This window comes from Mixophyes fleayi, chromosome 1 (assembly GCF_038048845.1).
Source record: "Mixophyes fleayi isolate aMixFle1 chromosome 1, aMixFle1.hap1, whole genome shotgun sequence".
In the NCBI taxonomy this organism is placed as follows: domain Eukaryota; kingdom Metazoa; phylum Chordata; class Amphibia; order Anura; family Limnodynastidae; genus Mixophyes; species Mixophyes fleayi.
Window position 1 is genome coordinate 281348495 of NC_134402.1, and position 24919 is coordinate 281373413.

The window sequence follows — 24919 nt, forward strand, 5'->3', positions numbered from 1 at the left end:
AGGATGATCAGTGTTGAAAGCATTTATTTATATAGCACCAGCAAATTCCGTAGCACTTTATAATTGGGAACAAACATTGATAAGACAATACTGGGTAATATATACAGACAGAGAGGTAAGAGAACCCTGCTCGAAAGCTTACAATCTATGGGACAATGGGAGTTAGAAACACAAGGGCATGTGCTACATCATATTTCACAATGGACCAGCTAGACTGCAAAGGTAAAAGTATTGAGTGTGTTGTGTGTGTGGCAATGTTGGTCAGAGGGTTGTTGTCTTGCGTTAGCAGTGTAGAGGATGGTAATAGGGTAATCTAGAGAAATTAAGATGATGGTTGAGGAATATCATAACCTTGTCTGAAGTGGTGGGTTTTCAGTGAACGCTTGAAGGTTTGAAGACTAGAGGAAAGTCTAACTGTGTGAGGGAGGGAATTCCACAACAAATGAATGCAGCCAAATGATGTTTGGCTGCGTTCATTATTGGGTACCATGGATGGTAATAGGGTAATCTAGAGAAATTAAGATGATGGTTGAGGAATATCATAATCTTGTCTGAAGAGGTGGGTTTTCAGTGAACGCTTGAAGGTTTGAAGACTAGAGGAAAGTCTTACTGTGCGTGGGAGGGAATTCCACAAAGTGGGTGCAGCCCGGAAAAAATCCTGTAACCGAGAATGGGAGGATGTGATGAGAGTGGAGGAGACGTGTAGATCTTGTGCAGAACGGAGGTGTCGAGTAGGGAGATATTGTGTCAGATATGTGCGTATTCTGGAAATGTTCTTTAGGTGTATGTAACATGATTTAGATATAGAGTTGATGTGGGGAATAAACGACAGTTGTGAATCAAGGATTACACCTAGGCAACTGTCACTCACCGGACTGTGAGTGCCATTTCCCGTGTGTTCAGGAACCATGGCCATCCGCCATCCTGAGGGTCTGCGCATGTGCAGCCCTTATCAAGCCTTCAATACCTGTTGCTTTTAATTGATTGGATGATCAGGCAACCCTCCCTATTTAAACCACCTGTAATCATTACCTGGTTGCCTGATCTTGGAGTCTCATTCCCCATGAGCCTCTGAAGGTGTTCCTGTGTTCCTCGTGTATTCAGCTTCTGCTGATTCCTGTTTACTGCTATTGTGGTTACCAGACCACTTCAACTCTACTGTGTTCATCGTGCCTGCACTCAGCTGATTCCTATCTGCTGCCTACGTTACTACTACAGAGTTCCTGCTCACTTCAACTCTCCTGTGTTCATCGTGCCTGCACTCAGCTGATTCCTATCCGCTGCCTCCGTTACTACTACAGAGTTCCTGCTCACTTCAACTCTCCTGTGTTCATCGTGCCTGCACTCAGCTGATTCCTATCCGCTGCCTCCGTTACTACTACAGAGTTCCTGCTCACTTCAACTCTCCTGTGTTCATCGTGCCTGCACTCAGCTGATTCCTATCCGCTGCCTCCGTTACTACTACAGAGTTCCTGCTCACTTCACTCTCCTGTGTTTATCGTGTCAGCTCTCCGCTGCCTCCGTTACCACTACTACTGGATACCAGACCGCCTCAACTCTCCCATGTTCATCATGTTTCCAGTGTCACTTACTACTGCTTCCTGAGTATTGCTTCTTTGATTCTGGATTACCTGCCGTGCGCTGCACCAACCTGATTACCGCTTCCACCCTCCAGTGGTCTCTCCTCCTGCCGGCCTTCAGCCTTCAGGTATCCCTGCACGTCGCTCTGACAGCCTGCTCTCCTGAACCGCGGTATGCATACTTTCCATTGACTTTGCTTTTGTATTGCACATCCATCTGGACTGAGTTGTGTTCTTCTCCGGAGCCTCCTATCCACTGAAGCTATTGTTACCATTGACTTTGTTTTCTATTGCCTGGATTGCTATTGAGACTTTGTATACATCAAGCAGCGCTGGTCAGTTTGTTGTATTGTGGATATCATCGTGGGATCAAGTTCTGTGTGCCCCTCCTCACATATATATAGCAGTGGTACAACTTGCTGATGCAGACTCCTGTTCCCTGTGACACCAGTTTCAAGTATCCTCTCACATAGCAGTGGTACAACTTGCTACACGCAGACCACTGACTTCCCCGTTACCTACCTTCATCTGGATTCCATTCCTTCACTATAGACAGCGGTACAACTTGCTATATGCAGACCGCTGACTCTCACTACCTCCTCGCTACCCCTGGACATTCCTCCTCACTATAGCAGTGGTACAACTTGCTATACGCAGACCACTGACTCTCCTCACGTTTCCTTGTCCATCTGGATCCTCGTGTACATTCATCTACTCATTACCAGTTGCTGCTAGTCATAGACTTTCCTTGAGCATTCTCTCACCATCTGCTGTTTCTCCTGTTCCGTTGTCACCCTGCTACCAGAGAACCATAATACCAGCTATATTACTCTGGTAAGTCCATCATCTGGGGATATCCTGGGCAAAGACTCCTAGTGCCCGTGACAGCAACAAGCTTGCGGGGTGTGATTTATGGTCATGTTATCAACAGAAATAGAAGGCTGGAAGCTTCTGTTTTTGGGTGGGAATATTATTAATTCCGTTTTTGAGAGATTGAGTTTGAGTTGGCGAGAAGACATCCAAGAGGAAATGGCAGAAAGACAGTCAGTTACGCGAGACAACACAGATGGTGAAAGATCAGGAGAGGATAGATAAATTTGTGTATCATCCGCATAGAGATGATACTGAAATCCAAAGGAGCTTATTAGTTTTCCAAGAGAAGTGGTGTAGATAGAGAATAGCAGAGGACCTAGGACTAAGCCTTGTGGTACTCCAACTGATAAAGGAAGCGGAGCAGAGGTGGATCCAGAGAAATTAACACTGAAAGAGCGATTAGATAGGTAGGATGAGAACAAGGATAGGACAGTGCCTTCAAGACCTAGGGATTGTAGCGTTTGTATGAGGAGAGAGTGGTCAACAGTGTCAAATGCAGCAGAGAGATCAAGGAGAATTAGAAGAGAGTAATGGTTATTATTTTTTGCTGTGATCAAATCATTGACAACTTTGGTCAGCGTAGTCTCTTTGGAGTATTGAGAGCGAAAGCCTGACTGAAGCGGATCCAATAGGTTGTTTGCTGTAAGAAAGTGTGTGAGGCGAGTGTAGCCAATTCTCTCGAGAAGCTTGGAGGGGCATGGGAGCTGGGAGATGGGGCGGTAATTTACGAGAGAGTTAGGGTCAGAATTCTGTTTTTTTAAAATGGGAGTAATCACTGCATGCTTGAATAGTGATGGAAAAATACCAGTAGAAAGAGATAGATTACAGATTTTAGTTAGAGGGGGAATGAGAACAGGAGACAGGGACATACCAATTTGTGAGGGAATGGGATCAAGAGGATAGGAGGTAGAGTAGGAAGATGAGAAGAGAGTAGAAACTTCCTCTTCATTTGTGGGATCAAATGAAGAGAGAGTGTCAGAGGGTGCTACAAAGGAATTGAGCCGATTGCTTGTCAAGGGAGATAATACCATTTCAAGCCTTATCTTATCAATTTTGTCCTTGAAATAGGAAGCAAGATCCTGGGCACTGATGTTAGTTGGAGGATTTGGAGCAGGAGGATTCAGAAGAGAGTTAAATGTGTTAAAGAGGTGTTTGGGATTAGAAGCCTGAGCATAGAGGAGAGATTGGAAGTAGGTTTGTTTAGCAGTGTCCAGAGCATTTCTATAGGAGTGGTAGATATCAGTATATGTGATGAAATCATTAGAGGCACAAGATTTACGCCAGTGACGTTGTGCTTTCCGAGAAAGTTTTTGTAGAGTTCGTGTTACTGTAGTGTGCCACGGTTGGCAACGAATTCTACGCGAAGTATGTAGTGTCACTGGATCCACTTGATCCAGGGCAGTTGCTAGGGTTTGATGAAAATGGGGTACTGCCAGATCAGGGGAGGAGAATGTAGAAATTGGGGAAAGAAGGTGTTGGAGAGAGGTGGAAAACTGTTGAAAATCAATAGAGTTGAAATTCCTGCGGTTGTGAGAAGGTTTGGAAGAGTTTGACACTAGGGAGAGTAAAGAACTGGGGGTGAGCGAGTAGCTAATAAGGTGATGATCCGAGAGGGGGAAAGGAGTGTTAAGGAAATCAGAAACTGAGCATAGTCTAGAGAAAACAAGATCAAGACAGTGGCCATCCTGATGAGTAGCGAATTCAATCCACTGGGAGAGGTCAAGTGAGGAGGTTAGAGAGAGTAGTTTGGAAGCAGCATTGGAACGTGGATTACAAATAGGGATGTTGAAATCACCCATGATGATGGTGGGGATATCAGTAGATAAGAAGTGAGTGAGCCATGCAGAGAAGTGTTCAAGAAAGTGTTGGTGTGGACCAGGGGGGCGATAGATGACAGCAACACGCATAGAGAATGGGTTAAAAATACTAACAGCGTGTACTTGAAAAGATGTGAACGTGAGTGATGGGACACCTGGTAGAACTGTGAATGTGCACTGTGGGGAGAGAAGTAGTCCAAACCCCCCCCCCCTACTTGTCTGCCTCCTGGTCTAGGGGTGTGGGTGAAATGGAGACCACCATGTGAAAGGGCTGCAGGTGAGGCAGTGTCTGAATGCGTGAGCTATGTTTCTGTTATTGTTAGAAGGTTGAAGTTGTTTGAGATGAAGAGATTATGTACGGAGGTAAGTTTGTTACAAACAGAGCGTGCATTCCAAAGGGCACATTTAAAGGACCTTGGAAGAGAGGGGAGACAGGTTATGTGTTTGAGGTTTGCCAGATTTCTGTAGTGTTCAGATATATGCGTGTGGGAGAATTGAGGGGGACCTGGATTAGGTGATATATCACCAGCTAATAGAAGCAGGGAGGAAGAAAGGTAGGAAAGATGATTGTAAGTTGTGTGTCTTTTTAGTTTCTGGCAGCAGGGTGAGGCTGTTAAAGTTATTATTAGCCCAGGGGCCTCCATTCCCTTAATCCGGCCCTGCTTAATCCGGCCCTGCTTAGAACTAGACACACACTACCTATGCAGCCATCACTGCCTTGCAACCATTCTATCAATGAATATATCTGGTTAACAAACACATGTGATCTGTGTACTTCAAACAAGCCCTAAATAAACTCCCCCAACCAACACTAGCCATAAAAGGTTTAAACAAACAAACAAACAGTGAAAGAGCAGCATACCATTTAAAATAAAAATGCACTCTCTTAATTCAGATCAAATTCTGGTGCAAAGAGGTTGAAATAATTACCTGTTGATGAAAGAGGTCCATGAGGATGAGTATGGAGAAGTGGCCATTAGACTTTGGTGTAAGTAGATCTTTTATCACATTTGTGTCAGTGGACTGTTGTGGGGGGATTTCAAATTACAGAGAGTGAAGAGTAGAGAAAGTTAGAAATAGACTGTTGTACACACATAACTAAAGTAGTTTGGAGGCAAATGGAAGGAGAGAAATAGAGAGGTATTTCGCCGGAGATGCTGAGTGTAGAGCTGGAATCTTTTATTCAGCCATGCATGTCATAATTATAGACAACCACAGCATTCCAGTATTTCTATACATGACACTGATCAGGCTGGGTGTTATTTGGTTATTAAACACATGAGTCATACCTGTGTGGAAGCCATTGCTATCAACATGCTTAGTGTCCTCCAGCTACCTAGGCATTGCCACTTTTGTATACACCATGCATTTGTATACATCTAGTGGTTAGCTAAGCAGAGAATAGAGAAAAGGTGGCTTTCTGTGCAGTGGATCACTGCATTGTTAAACTTGTGTGTGACATCAGCATAATGACACACTGTCAAGTGATAAGGGCAGGAAGTATAATAGAGAGATCTGTGATATTAAACAACCATTGTTTATAGAAACAATTACACAAAAAGGAGGAAAAACAGGAAGACCAAACATGTGAACTTGGCAGGTGCTAATCAAAGCTAAACCATTTGACAAGTTATGTCATCTCATCTGTATTTCTGGGGAAAGGGACCTGCAAAAAATTATGAACTGTAGGGAATTCCTTAAAACAGATGTAGGACAATTCCCTCACCCCACCCCTATGCCTGTAAGTTTTAATAAAAAGTCAATTTAGTCAGCAAGAGTTGTCCATATATTTGTATAGGTTAGTTGGGTTTATTATGACCAGTACTTGATACATGCTGAACCAATTGCAGACTATGGGAAATCCGTGCTCAATTGAATTTTATTAACTGTGATATCAAAATTGAAAAGCAAAATTTTTTCACAAATAACAAAGCATCCGGCAAGTAACTACTACTAATTTCAATTCAGCACCTACAGCATATCAAAAAACATTTTTCATTTGTTTAGCTACATTTCAAGTACCAAAAAGAAATTGAGTTGTAGCATTTCACAGTTAAAGTATGCTGATTCCAAAGTGTAAAAATATTAATTGCAAACACAGAACCTGTTCTTCATTTTGAGGATGTATCAGTTTGCTGTAATACAATGTTTAACCATAATACTACTTTTTAACTAAACTTTGGGTAGAAATTGTTATTATTACTTAACAATAAAAGGAAATTAGCTCAGTGCTGCACTCTAAAAAAGGCCTACAATCTATGAAAGACATTTTGTGGGCTATTGTCATGTAACAGGATACCGGGCTTGGAAATACAATTATTAGAACAGATTAACATTAAACATTTTGTGCATATGCATGGTTTTCAATATATGTTCAGGCTCTTGCTCATTTTTAATTTAATGGTTAACTACTTTCTTTCTATAGGGAACTACATGAAAATGTATGTAAACATTTTTTACCAAACGTTTTATAGCAAATAATAGCCTAAAGCTTTAGAGGAAATATGGGGAGACGTATGTGGGGTTAGACGTGTGTGATTTCTACACTAAGTGGGATTTTCTCACAAAGTGGACGAAAATGCACAGTTAGACAACACAGCAACTAATCCTCATCTTTCTCTTCTCTTTTCATCTTCAGGTATGTTCATCCATGCTGCTACTACTACTCTGATCATTATTCTGTGAAATTCATCCCTGCAATCTGTGTTTAAAAGTATGTTCATCCATGCTGCTACTACTACTCTGATCATTATTCTGTGAAATTCATCCCTGCAATCTGTGTTTAAAAGTATGTTATAGGAAACTGTTATCTGTTTAAACTTAGGTTGGCACAGTCTTTTATTGCTGCCTAATTTATGATAGGTATCTGGCCTCCTCTATCCTTTTCCACAAATGTTTTCTTTTCCTTTGATTAGCTGACCAATTAGCACAACTGTAGTGTATTCCTAAATTAGACTGACTACATCTTAGCTTCATTCTATGGGGAGACGTATGTGGGGTTAGACGTGTGTGATTTCTACACAAAGTGGATGAAAATGCACAGTTAGACAACACAGTTGGACTACATTTGACTTGATTTTACTCCCAGCAATAAGCTGCATCTGCCACAGCCTATTTCTGCACTACTTGTCTATTTATATGGAAGACTGCTAAGAGGTAATTCTTAAAATACCCTTGCTTTTTGCTTTTACCCCTTTTATCACAATGTTTTACAAATTGCTTTTCTTAGTCTCATTTCATGGCATGATCTTTAGGACTGTGTCATCTTTCACCCCTCCACCAACACACAAATTTGTTCATATTGCACCTGCATTACTCCACTCACCTCTATTTAACACCCATGAACTGTTATCCTATTTATTATCTCTAACAAGTACAGCCTCCACCTGTCGCCAGAAAATAAAAGGCCACACATCTTACAATCCCCTTGCCTATCTTTCTCTCACTCTGCTTCTATTAGCTGGTGATATATCACCTAATCCAGGTCCCCCACACTCCTCACACACACATACATCAGAACACTACCGTTCTATAGCAAACCTCAAACACATCACCTGTCTCCCCTCTCTTCCCAAGTCCTTTAAATGTGCCCTTTGGAATGCACGCTCTGTTTGTAACAAACTTACCTCCGTTCATGATCTCTTCCTCTCAAAAAACCTCAACCTTCTGGCAATAACAGAAACATGGCTCATGCAATCAGACACTGCCTCACCTGCAGCACTTTCACATGGTGGCCTCCATCTCACCCACACCTCCAGACCTGAAGGCAGACAAGGAGGTGGGGTTGGACTACTTCTCTCCCCACAGTGCACATACACAGTTCTACCAAATGTCCCATCACTCACGTTCACATCTTTTGAAGTACATGCTATTCGCATTTTTAATCCATTCTCCCTACGTGTTGCGGTGATCTATCGTCCCCCTGGAGCACACCAACAATTTATTGAGGATTTCTCTGCATGGCTCCCTCACTTCTTATCTTAAGACATCCCCACCATCATCATGGGTGACTTCAACATCCCCATTGATAACCCACCTTCCAAAGCTGCTTCCAAACTACTCTCTCTAACATCCTCACTTGACCTCTCCCAGTGGATTGAATCATCTACTCATAAGGATGGCCACTGCCTTGATCTTGTTTTCTTTAGACTATGCTCAGTTTCTAATTTTATTAATACACCCTTCCCCCTCTCGGATCATCACCTTATCAGCTACACTCTCACCCCCACTGCTCTAACCTCTCTACTGTCTAACTCAACCAAGCCTCCTCATACTCGTAGAAATCTTAATTCTATTAATCTTCAACAATTTTCCACCTCTCTCCAACACCTTCTCTCCCCTATCTCTACATTCTCATCCCCTGAGATGGCAGTACCTCATTTTCATCTAACCTTAGCAACGGCCCTTGATCAAGTGGCTCCAGCGACACTTCATACTACACGTCGACTTCGATGTCAACCGTGGCACACCAAAGCAACACGAAATCTTCAAAAACTGTCCCGTAAAGCAGAACGTCACTGGCGTAAATCTCGAAGCTCTAATGACTTCTTCACATATACTTCTGTCTACCACTCCTATCGAAATGCTCTGGACACTGCAAAACAAACATACTTTCAATCTCTTATCTATGCTCAGGCTTCTAACCCCAAACGCCTTTTCAATACATTTAATCATCTTCTCAATCCTCCCACCCCGAACCCTTCATCTACTATCAGTGCTCAGGATCTTGCTTCCTACTTCAAGGACAAGATTGACAAGATCAGACTAGAAATGGTATCCTCTTCCTCAACAAGCCATCAGCTCATTTCCTTCCCACTACCCTCTGACACCCTTTCTTCATTTGACCCCACAAATGAAGAGGAAATTTCTACGCTCTTCTTATCTTCCTACTCTACCTCCTGTCCTCTTGATCCTATTCCCTCGCAAATTGGTAGATCCCTGTCTTCTGTGCTCATTTCACCTCTAACTCAAATCTGTAATCTCTCACTCTCTACTGGCATCTTTCCATCACTATACAAGCATGCAGTGATTACTCCTATTCTAAAAAAACAAAACTCCGACCCAAACTCTCTCTCAAATTACCGTCCCATCTCTCAGCTCCCTTGCCCCTCCAAGCTTCTAGAGAGACTTGCCTACACTCGCCTCACACGCTTTCTTTCCGCAAACAACCTGTTGGATCCTCTTCAGTCTGGCTTTCGTTCTCAACACTCCACAGAGACTGCGCTGACCAAGGTTGTTAATGATCTGATCACTGCTAAAACTGAACGCCATTACTCTCTCCTAATTCTCCTTGATCTCTCGGCTGCATTTGACACCGTTGACCACTCTCTTCTCATACAAACGCTGCAATCCCTAGGTCTTCAAGACACAGTTCTATCCTGGTTCTCATCTTACCTCTCTAATCGCTCTTTCACTGTTAATTTCTCTGGAGCCACCTCTGCTCCGCTTCCCCTATCAGTTGGAGTACCACAAGGCTCGGTGCTAGGTCCTCTGCTGTTCTCTATCTATACCGCTTCTCTTGGAAATCTAATAAGTTCCTTTGGCTTTCAGTATCATCTCTATGCGGATGATACCCAAATCTATCTATCCTCTCCTGATATCTCGACATCTGTGTTGTCCCGTGTAACTGACTGTCTTTCTGCCATTTCATCTTGGATGTCCTCTCGTCAACTCAAACTTAATCTTTCTAAAACAGAGTTAATAATATTCCCACCCGCCAACAAGAGCATACCTGACATTTCTATCTCTGTTGATAACATGACCATAAATCCCACCCCACAAGCTCGCTGCCTAGGTGTAATCCTTGATTCACGCCTATCCTTTGTTCCCCACATTGACTCTATATCTAAATCATGTTACATACATCTAAAGAACATTTCCAGAATCCGCACATATCTCACACAAGACACTGCTAAAACCTTAATTCATGCACTAATCATCTCCCGCATTGACTATTGCAATTTCCTCCTTACTGGTCTTCCCAAAAACAGACTCAAACCCCTAAAATCTATTTTGCATGCTTCGGCAAGACTGATTTTCCTTGCAAATAGCTATTCCTCTGTTGAATCACTCTGTATGTCTCTACACTGGCTGCCTGTCTTCTACCGAATCCAATATAAAATACTTTTACTAACCTACAAGGCCATCAACAAAGCTGCACCAACATACATCTCCTCTCTTGTCTCAAAATATCTCCCAACTCGGCAACTCCGTTCTGCAAAAGATCTGCGTCTCTCATCCACCCTCATTACATCCTCCCATTCCCGGTTACAGGACTTTTTTCGGGCTGCACCCACTCTATGGAACTCTCTCCCTCGCACAATAAGACTCTCCTCCGTTCTACAAACTTTCAAGCGTTCTCTGAAAATCTACCTATTCAGACAAGCTTATAATATTCCTCAACCACCTTCTTAACCTCGCTACCTTTAGCCTGTTACACAATTTCACACAAGACAACTACCCCCGGACCAACATTGTTGTGTGACAGGATCATTTAGCTTATGCGTCACCTTACCTTTGCAGTCTGGCTGGGCCAAGATGCAAAATGTATACTTAACCTCATGTGTCAATCTCCCATTGTCCCATAGATTGTAAGCTTGCGAGCAGGGCCTTCTCACCTCTTTGTCTGTTTTACCCAGTTTGTTTATTAGTTTATTACGTTTGTCCCCAATTGTAAAGCGCTACGGAATATGTTGTGGCTATATAAATAAATGATGATGATGATGATGATATATGTTCAGGCTCTTGCTCATTTTTAATTTAATGGTTAACTACTTTCTTTCTATAGGGAACTACATGAAAATGTATGTAAACATTTTTTACCAAACGTTTTATAGCAAATAATAGCCTAAAGCTTTAGAGGAAATTTAACAGAACAAAAATAATGATATATTAATTGCAGCAAAATAATGCATGTTTTAATTCAGTTTTTATTTAAGTCATTATTTGATATAATAAAAAAATACAAATAAATAAATAAAGTTATGCTAAAAACTCCTATACTTAGTGCACACAGCCTACCTGACTTTAGAATTATGTTCCCAGTTCTATTACATTAATGATGGATCAGCAACAGGTAAGTCGGGATGGAGGGAGGAATTAATATAATTGGTGAGAGGTTAATGTTCAAGGGTTAATGATCTTAATGGAGTACTTTGGATGTGAGATGTGGGAAATTGATGTAATGTGGAGAGGAGTGGATGTTTTGATGTAATGTGTGGGGAGTTGGGAGGTATTGGTGTAATTTGTGAGGAGATAGGTGGTATTGGTGTTATGTGTGGGAGACGGGTAGTATTGGTGTAATGTGTGTGGAGTGGGGTGGATGTTATTGATGTAATGAGTGGGGTGGTATTGGTGAAATTTATGGGGAGAAAGGTGGTGATGGTGTTATGTGTGGGGAGAGGGGTAGAAATGGTGTAATGTGTAGGAAGAGGGATTGGGGGTGCTATTGGTCTAATGTGTCGGGAGAGAGGGGGTTGATTTGGTGTAATTGGGTGTATGTGGAGAGGGATGGGAGTGGTATAAGTGTAATGCGTGGAAAGAAGGATGGTATTGGTGTATTGTGTGGGGAGAGGGGTAGGGCTATATAACCTTGCTATAGACATATAAAAAAGAGATAAATTAATATTAAGTCATAGTCATGCTATTTTTACTGTTTTTACACTGCTTACAAGAATTAGTCAATAGGACAAATGAGGGCTACAGTTATTATTAATATTATTATCTTTTATTTATAAGACGCGACAAAGGGTCTGCAGCAACGTACATGACATACACAGAAAGCAGTGATCCATAACACATAACATGATACATGAAGAACAAAATACAAATACCAGGCATACTGAATAAATACAAATACAGGTAACATGGTAATGCAGATTAAATTATATGTGGGACAGTGAGTGACAGTGATGGTAGTAATCAGCGAGAAGTGAAGGTAGAGATGAGGTTGGAGATGTAGCGGGGTGGAGCGATTGAAAGCTTTGAAGGTGAGCGTGAGGAGTTTAAATTTAATTCTGTAGCCCATGGGGAGCCAATGTAGTACCCGCTGAAGTGGGACATCAGAGATAGATTAGTGGGCGCAAAAAAATTAGGAGGGCAGCAGCATTGAGGATAGACTTAAGAGGGGCAAGGTGAGAGTTTGTTAGGCCAGAAAGAAGGAGAATACAGTAGTCAAGACAAGAGATTACAAGAGAGTGAATAAGAGTTTTGGTGGCTTCTATGGTGAGAAAGGGCTGTATCTTGGATATATTCTGGAGGTGGAAGTAGCACAATTTAGAGAAGGACAGAATGTGTGGTTTGAAGGACAGCGACGAATCGAGGATGACCCCAAGGCATCAGATTTGAAAGACAGAAATAGAGTGAAGGGAGTGGGAGAACCCTGAAAGGGAGAAGACGATTAGGTCAGTCTTGGAAATATTGAGTTTAAGAAAGAGCTGGACATCCAAGATGAGCTGGCCGAGAGACAGCAGGAGACACGAGACATTAAGGAAGGGGAGAGGTCAAGGGATGAAAGATAGATTTTGGTATCATTAGCATAGAGGTGGTGGAGGCCAAAGGAGCAGCTGAGGACACCAAGGGAGGATGTGTATAGAAAGTGATAGGGTAGAACTGTAAGTGGCAAGTATAAACTTGAAATGGAAGAAGTCAGCAAGAGTGTGTGACTTTCTCCATAACTGTTCTGCACTGCGGGAGCATTTTTGAAGATAGCCGGTAAGTTTTGAGTGCCATGGTTGAGGCAGGTTGTTCTGGCCTGATGCTTTTCTGCACTAAGTCCCTACAGGTGCAGTTCTGAGTTTTACCCACTAGTGGCCGCTATGTGGATTCTGTGTCCTCACTCAGCTGTTAAATGTTATGCTGATCATCAGACCATAAAGACTGACCCGTGGCAATCATTGTTTCTGTGCAATTATATTGTGGAATATACCTGAGAGCCATGACAGAATGAACCAGCCCAAACTTCATGGATCTCGCTGGGGCCACACCTGTGTTAGCTTTTGCAGACTCATCTATGCTACAGGCATTACAAATGGACATAATCCTGCTACGCTCCCAGCTGGCTAAGTTTTCTACCTTGCTTATGGACCCACTCAGAAGGCTGTCAGACTCGGTCTCTTCTAATGCAGAAGCAAGTGATTTGTCTCCACCAACCCTCTCTGCTGTGGAATCTGTGCAAGCAGCACGTTGTAATTGTGCTCCTACAAATTTGCAGTTTACTAAGAACTATGGTTTAACTAATTCCCGGTTCACAGGTGGTCCACGCCCCCATCTCGCCGAAGAGGAGCGGCGGCGCAGAATAACAAACAAATTGTGTCTGTACTGGGCCAGTAAAGAGCACTTCTTACAGGACTGTCCTATCCGTAGACCACGTCGGACTACTGATCCATCCCCTGTTTCCTCTCTGCATTCCAAATTTGTTTATGTTCCACCATTTATTCCTGCCTCCCGCTCCATGGTGCAAGCTCCTGCCTCCAGTGCCAAGCTTCCAGCTTCTGCCTCCAGTGCCGAGCTTCCAGCTCCTGCCTCTAGTGCCAAGCTTCCAGCTCCTGCCTCCAGTGCCAAGCTTCCAGCTCCTGCCTCCAGTGCCAAGCTTCCAGCTCCTGTTTCCAGTGCCAACCTTCCAGCTCCTGTGCCAAGCTTCCAGCCTCTGTTTCCAGTCCTGAGATACTATCTGCTTCAGAGAGGGTGCTACCATTTCAGTCCGCTCAAGAGACATTATTGAAGGTCCAGCCGGAGTTGCCAGTCTATGCGGTCCAGCCCGAGTTGCCGGTCTATGCGGTCCAGCCCGAGTTGCCGGTCTATGCGGTCCAGCCCGAGTTGCCGGTCTATGCGGTCCAGCCCGAGTTGCCGGTCTATGCGGTCCAGCCCGAGTTGCCGGTCTATGCGGTCCAGCCCGAGTTGCCGGTCTATGCGGTCCAGCCCGAGTTGCCGGTCTATGCGGTCCAGCCCGAGTTGCCGGTCAGTGCGGTCGAGCCCGAGTTTTTACTCAGTGCTGCCGCGTCTGAGGCTCCTCACAGTGCTGCCGCGTCTGAGGCTCCTCACAGTGCTGCCGCATCTGAGGCTCCTCACAGTGCTGCCGCGTCCGAGGCTCCTCACAGTGCTGCCGCGTCCGAGGCTCCCCACAGTGCTGCCGCGTCCGAGGCTCCTCACAGTGCTGCCGCGTCCGAGGCTCCTCACAGTGCTGCCGCGTCCGAGGCTCCTCACAGTGCTGCCGCGTCCGAGGCTCCTCACAGTGTTGCAGCATCCGAGGCTCCTCCTACCGCTGTCCAGTTTAAGCTGTGTGCCCAGTCCGGGCCTTCAGATATGTATGTACTCAATCTGAGTTCTCCAAGCTCTGTGCCCAGTCCGGGCCTTCTGAGTCGGGTGCCCAGTCCGAGGTAACAGCTGCTAACCCACAGCCAAGGTCTTCTGAGTGCCCACTCATGGACTCCTGTGCTATAATTGCCAAGGCTACCGCTTGTGACCTTCCCATGTTTCAGCCTCTGCCTTTTGATGGGGACCTGGATCAATTTTGTGCTCTTACACGGCAGTGTTTCAATATTTTCCGTTTCAATCCCACTTATTATGCTAATAGCTTTAATCAAGTAGCTACCATACTAATGGGTTTTAAAGGAAAGGCTCTGGAGTGGGCGCTGTCCTTGATAGAATCTGATCACCCTATTCTCTATCATACCAGTATCTTCATCGGTGCAGTGGCAAAGAAATTTAGACCACCCTCTCTTTTTGACCCAGCCTCTGATATCATAGAAACTTCTATATCTTCACCGGAACCAACATTATCTCTAATGCAAGCTCCAGCATCTGCCGATATTCCAGCTCCTGAAGCAGCTATATGCTCCGCTCCGGTCAGGAGATCTAGATCTGAAAAGAAAAGTCATCGTTCCAAAGCCCGTAAGAAGAAAAAATCTGCTGTCTAGATTTTGGAGAGGAAAAGAGAAAAAAAGCATCTGGAATCCGCTTTGTTTAGGGGGGCGTACTGTTATGGCCTGATGCTTTTCTGCACTAAGTCCCTACAGGTGCAGTTCTGAGTTTTACCCACTAGTGGCCGCTATGTGATTTCTGTGTCCTCACTCAGCTGTTAAATGTTATGCTGATCATCAGACCATAAAGACTGACCTGTGGCAATCATTCCCTGCTGGTTCATTGTATGTGTTACAGCTCTGGATATCTGCATGTGTTTCAGCTCTGGAACCCTGTTTATGTTACAACTCTGGATTTTGCTATTTATAATTACCTGGACTTTGGACTCTGATTTCACTCTGACTTCACTCTGCATCTCTGGAGCCTGGCAAGTTTAAAAGACTTTTGTTTTGCATATTATTTCTGGACATTTTGTTTCATCCCTTGCCTGCCCCTTCAGCCACTGAGATCCACCCCTGCCTGTATTCACAATAAATATTTAAGTTTACCAGCATCATTGTTTCTGTGCAATTATATTGTGGAATATACCTGAGAGCCGTGACACAGGTACTGACAAAGCTTGATGGTGACAGACAGGGTAACAGAGTTAAGTGCGGTGGTAAAGGTGTGTTTATAATAGAAGGAGACAGACTCATTGAGGAAAGAAAGAATGGTGATGGGGAGAGGAGTGAGACCAGGAAGAAGGAGGAGAACATGGTAGGATCAAGGGTGTCAAAATTACACCTGGCGAGAGAAACCTTAGTGGATAGGAAGGCGAGAGGGGTGGAGAGATTCTAAAAGAGAGAAGATAGTGGTCAGAAAGAGGAAAAGGTGATTTAATGAGGTCAGACAGTTCTGAGGTGTGAAAAACTAGATTAAGGCAGTGGACACTGCAGTGGGAGGGAGAGAAGGTCTATTGAGAGGGACCAAGGGAGGAGGAGAGGGAGAGAAGTTTGGAAGCAACAGGGTCTTGCCTATAGGGATATTAAAGTCCCCCAAGATGAGGGAGGGAAGGTCAGAGGAGAGATAGTTAGGGAGCCAGGTAGCGAAGTGAGCAAGGAATTGCGAGACAGGACCAGGAGAACGGTAGATAACAGCAACATGGAAGTGGGTTGGGTGGAAGAGGCATTTACAGTGTACCTCAAAGGCGTAGGATGAGAGGGGAGCTTCAATGGGAAGAACCTGGAAAGAGCGGCAGGGGTAGAGAAGTATGCCAAAGCCACTATCTTGATGGTCCCCAGATCTTGGTGTGTGGGAGAAGGACAAGCCCCTAAAGAAAGAGCAGCAGGAGAGGCAGTGTCCTCAGGGGGATAGTCAGGATTCAGTGATCGCAGCAGGTTAAAAGATCTAGAGATAAAGAGATCATGGATAGAGGTCAATTTGTTACAGACTGACCTGGCATTCCAGAGACCACAGGATAGAGGAAAAGAGGGAAGAGGAGAGATGTGGATGAGGCTTTTGGGGTTGCTGCACTGCAAGGGTGTGTGTGATATTGAGCGGGGGACATGACAGGGAGAGAAGGTTGGAACTGGTCAAGGAAAAAAACTAGGAGGTGCCCCTTTAGCGGGTAGGGGATGGGGGGGAGCAAGAGGTGGGGAGGACTGGCGATGTAGCTGATTTGGGGAGTATAAATGGGAGAGGGAGAGGCAGGAGAAGGAAGGAGTGATACGACGGAATAGATTTCCAGTGGGGAAATAGGAGGGATGGGGTAGGTAGGAACAGAATGAAGCTGAGAAAAGAGCAGTGAATGAGACTAGAGGGAAATGGGGTGAGGGGGGAATAGGAGGAGAGAGGGAAAGATGTGGGTGGGGGCAGTGAGTCAGATCAGGGGCACAGAAGCAGAGGTGAGAAGAGAGGAGAGGGATAGAGAGGGGGACAAGAAGGGAGAGGGGGGAGGAAGGAGGGGGTATAGAAAGATTGGACAAGGGAAACAGAGGGAGAGGACAGACATGACAGAGGAGCAAAACATAATGCTAGAGATAGGCTTGAAATAGACAATTGAAAGTGGTACAAATAAAGGACAATGAGAGGTTAGAAGTGAGGTGAGAAGAGGAAAGGTGTGTAAAGTGATAGACTGCAGAGGGTAGTAGGCGAGATAATAGGAAGAAAAGATGTAAAAACATCAATAAGGGAATCGGAAGTATTTAGGATAGTAGAGATAAGGGATAGGTGAGTAAAAAACAGATTGGACAGTGACATTAGGAAGACATTAAGAGGGATTATATAACATTAGACATAGTGGAAGGTGCACTGAGATGGTTGTGTATGATAACTGGGCAAGGGGGAGCTCGGAAACCAGTTAAAGGTTCAGGGTAAGTGGAGCAGTAAGTGTGGTTTGAAGGTGGGTATACAAGCAACAGCATAAGTGAAACCAACAAGTCATAATAAAACTGCAGCCGTAAGAATTAAGGTGGAGAAACAGATCAGCAGGGAGTGTCCAGGCAGTGCCCAATGCTATAATAATGTATTCACTACATTTGCTCACAACCAAATTGAGAAGAATGCTTCTGGAAATGTGAAGTATATGCAATGATTATACACATGTTGTCAGTGTCGGACTGGGGCATGAAGGGCCCACCGGGAATGCAACACTAGGGGCCCACCAGAGGTGGTGTGGTCAGCCATCATAGAGGCGGGACCAGACACTAGAGGGGGAGCGGTCAGCCCACAAAGGACAGCTAGCACCTTAGTGTAGTATATAAAGAATGCAGTGTGTGTATAAAGAATACACAGTCTTGACCTGCCTCTTAGATTGGGCAGAACAGTCACCAAAAATCAGGATTGTCCCACTAGACCAGGTTTGGCTAACCTGTGGCACTCCAGGTGTTTTGAAACTACAAGTCCCAGCATGCTTTGCCAATATATAGCAGCTTATTGCTGGAAGGGTATGCTGGGACTTGTAGTTTCACAACACCTGGAGTACCACAGGTTAGCCAAGCCTACACTAGACTCAGAACATTTGACAGACTGTCCTACCTGTTGTTGTCACTTTTACCACCTGTGGCTGCTGGTTTCTTTAGTTGCGGCTTGTCTGCATCCTGGAATGTTGAGGGCCCTATTTGGAAAAAATAATTGGTACATTTAGAAACGCCAACCATCCCTGCCATTAAATCAACAGCACCCACATTTAATAATTAGGCCTCTCTCCAGCCTCAACATTAAAGTAATAGCACTCACATTTGATAAATAGATCTATTTCCGTCCAACCAACCCCAACATTAAATTAATAGTATTCCCATTTAATAAATAAACCTATTACCCTCCCTCCAAACGGCCCCAGCAATAAATCAATAGCATTTACGTTTAATACAGCCATTTCCCACTACCATTCCTAGCATTAAATAATTAATATTCACATTTAATAGATAGCCCCCCTCCCCACACTCAGCCTCCTCCCCACACTCAGCCCCACATTCAACTATAGACCCAAACCAACTCAGCATTTAGTGTTCTCTGTGCAGCTATAGTACTCTCAATTCACACTATATATACATATATATTCTTTATTGTTTCCCAGGAGTTGTGGTGTTTTTAACAGTGTATAGAACCAAAGCAGGGGAACTCTCTTGCTAAGCCTTGTGACAATACCGTTTGGCTAAACCATCTACAGAATTTTACAATGATAATGTTTCCGTGATGTATAAAACAAAAGTTTTTCATTAATTGTGTACACTGGTATTTTCACATCCAGGCAAACATCTGAATAATGAAAACTTAAGTTTATTTAACACAACGGAGCTATAGTACTTTTTATTAAAAGGTTAAACAATTATACCATAACAACTGAATACGTTATAATTATCAGTCTCTCTTTAGCCAAACCCTGGGCACAGTCCTGTGGTTACTAGCATTCTCCCCCTCTTACAGCCAGCAAGGCAGTCCTGCTCCAATGACAGCCTGTTTTTGGGGCACACGCTTATACAAGGCTCACAGGCAATGAGGAAAAAGATATCTGGTCCTTGCAGCCTCTGCATCTTGTTGGTACAGCATGAGTCGTAACCTCTTGCTAGTACTGGTTAACCTGGATCCCCCTCCTGTGGAGGCTTCTGGGTACAGGTTGGGCACTCCCAATTCTGGCTCCTCGATTGGCAGGGAGTGAGGTGCTACGCATTACTTCTGGACCTCACATTGGTTGTTGCTCCACAAATTCTGAATGTAATAGACTCCCACAATAAATGTCAACAAAGGAGTCTAATCACTGCTGATTTTACTTAGCCCTTTATAGCTTTTTCCTAAGATCCAGAGCATTGTACACACTTATGGTGAATGCTAGTCAGCTATCTGTGTGCAATTTAACAGTACCTGCAGACTGCAGTACAAAGAGGGGGAAAAAAAAGAGGTGCCACTTACCTTACCTTGAAAAGCTCCGGCATCCTGCTCCTCTGGGCGGCGCGGCTAGTGACAAGAAGACAGCCGCGGTAGAAACTCCGTCCTCCTCCCCTGCTGAAGTTCACAAAACACTACCGCGCAGGCGCAGAGAGCCAAGGCACGGCTCTCTGCGCCTGCGCGGTAGTGTGTTTCTTACACAGACGACCGTCTACGAGGTGCTCCCTGCAAGCTCCGCCCCAATGTCGGAGGGGGCGGGGCTTAATCGCGGCTGGGCCTACCGGTCTACAGCCCGGCTGGCCGGCAGGCCAGTCCGAGGCTGCATGTTGTTCTGTAGTGGTTTCAAAACATTACATCAGAATGAGCTAATGATGAAGATGATTCTGACTGAGCACTTGCTGGTTGAAAGACTGTGACCTAATAACTGTGATGCAGCATGAATACACTTTACAGAACCACTAACAAAATAAACAATTAAATACAAGTTGATATATATACATACACACACAGTGGTTGTAGCACTATACAGTGTACACGACTTCTCCTGCTGCTTTGTTTGTAAAACTGTCAAATACCATTCACTTACATTTTCCGCGCTGCCACTTCTAAATTTCCACTTTGACCACTATATATGATACAGTGGTCTAAGTCAGCTGTTCAAAGCAGTTGGAGAGCTGGTGGTATTGCCATACCACTAATGTCAAACACAAATCATTTTGTGTGATAACTTTTACAACATAATATATATCATAGTTGCCTACTCCCGAGTTTGTATGTGTTTTCCCGCTTCCCTTCACAGTCAATTACATCATCCTAGCCCTGCTCCTGGCTGTACAATCCCGATCCCACAAATTATGGCACTAGACGAGTAGGGACAGGGCCTAATAACACATTCCGTACAGCCACATTCAGAAGGGGAAATCCTAAAAGTCGCCAAGTATGATATACAGATATATATTGTAGCAGGGATGCCCTTGGGTGGTTGGAAGGTGTGCTCACAGACAACTTCTTGAAAACAGGATTTTTATTGTTCACAATAGACAGCATACTTTTGACACCAGTAAAAAACATCAAGTTGCATACTCCTCAATGTGACCCTAATGCTAACTAACACAGTCCAGCTCTCTAGCCACTGGCCGACTTGATCAGCGTCACACCTTACAACTGAAAAGATAGGTTTAAATACACAAAGTTCCTCCCTTTGGTCTAATTACCAGATTAGACCCTATTCTCCACATCTGTGTATTAAGCCTAGGGTTCTTGGTCTGAAAGAGCTTAACCCTTTCTGCAGCATGTACCTGCAGGCTTCCTGGGACCTCACCTGTCCCTATGCAGGAGTGGTGGCCTTTAAGCATTATATGTTATTGGCTTTTGAGAGCATATAATAGGAGCGGATTGTTAATATTCATCTTACTGTATAACTTGAATATACAAAACAACTTCTTTATAAAAATAAACCAATCAAGGTTTGCCTGTAGATCGTTTATACCCATTCATTTTTTTGTGTTTTTTTCTCTATATACTTTGACTAATAATCTATTTTTTGGGCTGGTTGGGGGTTGCATATTGTTTTTTACTTTTGTTTTCAAAACGAAAAAAATGTAAGTTCTGAATCCCTAATAAAATGTAAATATTCATCTGCTGAATTTCTCATATAGTTTTGGTATGTAACAAATACCATAATTCTTACAGAAACACAATATTTTATTGTAGGATTTTTTCTTGAGTGTATTAATTTTAGTTTTAATTGATTATACATCTTCAGGACAATATAGGAGTAAACTTGCCTATTCAAGTTGTGTTATCTTATTTTTTCACAAACAAGTCTCTTAAAATTAATTTTGATGGTGGTCTTCTCAAAAACCTGTAGGAGCTGTTCATAACGAGCTACATAATGTGTGGAGTGAGTGATGATTATAATACACAATCAATTTAAATAGTACTGTTTATATTGCAACTATACATGTAATAATGTACAAAAAAACCAAACCAAGCTTACTTCAATTACTGCAAGGTAGGGTACATACTGAAATTTAAACAATGCATGTTCAAGATCAATGGAGGTCAATAGCATTAAATGCATTGTATGGAGCAGGAAGTGTTAAGAAAACACTAAAACTGCCGCAACGCTCCTGAAACCTAGTAACATCAGACCAGTGTTGATTTTGTGTGTTGCATTAGAATATGAGGCCTGAGGGTATTACTGGCTACAATATTTACTGTGGGTCCAATCAGGTGGCTTGCATTGATATTAAACTGTGATCACCACATGATAAATATAGAAGTCATTGATATCTATTGGAAATACACAGATATTTTGTATAATGTGTTGCTGGTAGTATTTTGGTCTGACCAGTGCATGAAACAAAATGTCAGTTGGACTGTGCATTTGCTAAGGAGATCAATGGTCTTTATGCTCAACTCTGTTCACACTTTGATCATCTGAACACCGACGGAAAATGGATATTGAGAGCCGCAGAAAATGTTATAGCAGATATGTATCCTAAGGGTGAACATTTTAGATTACCAAGGGCTAATTCCCATGTGCATTTTTACTTTGTGATGATTATATAGAAAATACATTTAAAACACACTACCTACATAAAAAGCATTCAATGCAGATTACCCAATTGTCACAGATATTCAATACAGCTTTAATTCATGCAGAATGCAGGAAAATAAAAAAAAAATACACAAACAGGGAGTTGAGAGAAGAAGCCAAAGTATGCAATATATACATTTTATTTAGCTATGATTTAGTTTCAACACCTAGGTTCCATTTCTCCAAAAAGGTTAGTTATTTGCACTAATATATCTAGTGCTGCCTTAGCTGACCTACATACAGTTCAGCAATTTCATTACTGAAAAAAATAATATTACATCTCCCTTTATATATTTGTTGTAATGACAACTGATGAGGTAAAAGTGGCATGCTAATTATTTGTAATAATTATATTTCTTTCTAAGCAACATTTCCTTCCTAGCAACAAAGTAATTAACTTACAATCAGCAATTATATTTCAGTGCTGAAACTCACCAGTAAGCCCTTGGACACAGCAGAGGAACAACAGCGAAGTCCCTATTAGTCCCAGCTGCACAGTACTTAGTGTCATCTTATCACAAACTCTTTTAACACTCCTCCCAATGTAAACTTCTTGGCTCTGACAGTTCGGTCTCCTTCTTCCCCTAGCACTTATAAAATAAGGAAAGAGCAGAAACCCCTTTTTTATCAGATTAAAAAGCGTCATTTTCCTGTGGGCAGCCCATTAATTCAACTCCCGGGCAGGATGGAGCACACACAATGTTGTGACTCATTCTTGAGATCTAAGACACCAGCTGCTGACACCTCAGCGAACAAGACAAAATATTCCGTAAAAAATAAAAATAAGCAAAATAGCCAATTGAATTCACTTCTGCAATTGCGTTATATATCTGTCAAGTGGAAAAGGTGGTTAATATGATAGGTTAACTTTAAATATGGGATATAAGATAGCAGTCCTGTGTGTACCACTTGCTCTGCTATGACCTTACTTCTTAAGCAATATGTTTTTGGATATGAAAAAACCCTCACACACCATGTGACAAAACAAATTGTAATAGTACATACTTAGGTTTAGTAATAAAAACCTCAAGCTCATTGTTGCAAGCACGCATTGGGTTACAATATACTGTAAGGGAGGAAACCACAGTACAGCATAAACAACAACTACGTAGCATTTTTTAACACAAATGTTTTTAGATATTCCAATGATATAAAAACACACTTGCAAACGATCATCTATAAAAAAAAATTCAGGGCAGATTGGTATAACAGAATCACATAAAAATTTAAAAAAATACAGAATGGAGTGTACAATAAATTAAATTGTTTGCAAGTGAAGAAATAAAAATAGAATTAAATAACTTTTTTAATCTATACAAATGACTAGCCTACAATAAAATATGTCTCACATATATACTCCTAAAATATTTATGTATACATATATTTACACATTTTTAATTGTATTACATATTTGCAAGGTATTAGATACAGAGGAGTTCCTTTCAGAAACTATTACTTTATGTTAGCAAAGGCTCTTGGATGGGCTGCAGATATAAAGCAGTCACTTGTGGAACATATCTTTTTCCTCCAGATATGAATATATCTTGTGTAGCTCAGTCTACCTCCCTTGTGCTTCCTCCAAACTGGTGTTCCCTGGGCATTTAAGCAGTTTCAGCATTGCGTGCAGGTGGAGAGGTCTGATAAGGCCTTTGTTTTAAATGACCATTCAGAAAGACAGCTTTATTTGCTTTTAAGAAAAACTGAATTACAAGTTGTTGTTTTTTTAGTTATGCTTTTTGTCTACCAAATAAATCTGAAGTGTATAGTTCAGTGAAATATGTTGATGCAATATAAATAAAGTATACTAATAAAGGATAATAATAAAAATAATAATGCGACCAAACCTGAATTATATGTGCTCCAACTATTGAATAATATACTTGATTGGCTGTGTATTATTCGGAGTGATGGGGATGAAATCCTTTCTTGCATGCAGAGTTCTAAGACGTGGTTTTCTAGATTTTTATACTATAACTCTAACTGTGGTTTTAGATTAAATATATATATTAATCCCACCATGGATTGTTAAAGGAGATGAACACACTTATTTTACATTATCACTACTATTAACCATAAACATATTTTTGGCGGGGGTCCTTACAGTTGCTTTACTGCTTGTCGTGAGAACCAGTATCCTGTAATGCCTGCTAGTCTCCATCCCTTGTATTAAGTTGGCCAGAATGCAATGTAGCACTTGAATGGATAGACCACCAAGAACCTCCTCTTTCATTATGAATGGACAGATCATCATGGATCACAGTCTGAATTAGAGGAGTGTCTTAAACAGCCACACACAGAGGTTTGGCATCAATGGGCCCTGCGGGTGCAGTCAAAATATGGCTGCACACACAGGCTGATAAAGTTAATCACCTGACCTGATTTATTAACATGTCCATTAATGAGTTAATCGATTTCGATTGGATTATTGGGCTCATTTAGGGACTACAGATACTACAATATGGACCCAAATGCTCAATATCACTGCCAATACTGTAGCATGCATGGTCTCGTCAGCATTAAAGGTATGAAAAATGATTTTTTTATGTGTATATACATTGACACTTTTCATAAACACTTTGCTGCAGAACAGTTGTGTCAGCATGTCCCACAAATGGGGCCTATTTAGAAATCAGCAGAAAGCTAGAAATGCATTGACAGAAATGAGGCATTGTCTACTGTATATCAAAATCTTGTGAACTGACCTGCCCTGCCCCTGCTAGTGATAAAATGAGCCAGAGGATTAAAAAAATATTGGTTCCCAAATATTTTTTTTTACCAAAATCAGGAAAAACAATTTTTCCACTGGCTTCCAACCCTGAAAT

The 24919-nt window shown here is 42.5% G+C and overlaps 1 protein-coding gene across 4 annotated transcripts in view; it reads right to left on the reverse strand.

Annotated features, from left to right (window-relative positions):
- Positions 1-22779, reverse strand: part of SUSD1 (sushi domain containing 1) — a 235253-nt gene extending 212474 nt beyond the window's left edge. For 2 of the 4 annotated variants that reach the window (XM_075210950.1, XM_075210947.1), the window contains exon 1: positions 22533-22777. In XM_075210950.1, coding sequence (XP_075067051.1) covers positions 22533-22743 — 211 coding nt within the window. In that variant the 5' untranslated portion in view covers positions 22744-22777. Of the gene's footprint in view, positions 1-22532 lie in introns of all 4 variants that reach the window. The other 2 variants (XM_075210949.1, XM_075210946.1) reach the window with 2 other exon arrangements.
- Positions 22780-24919: the final 2140 nt, after the last annotated feature.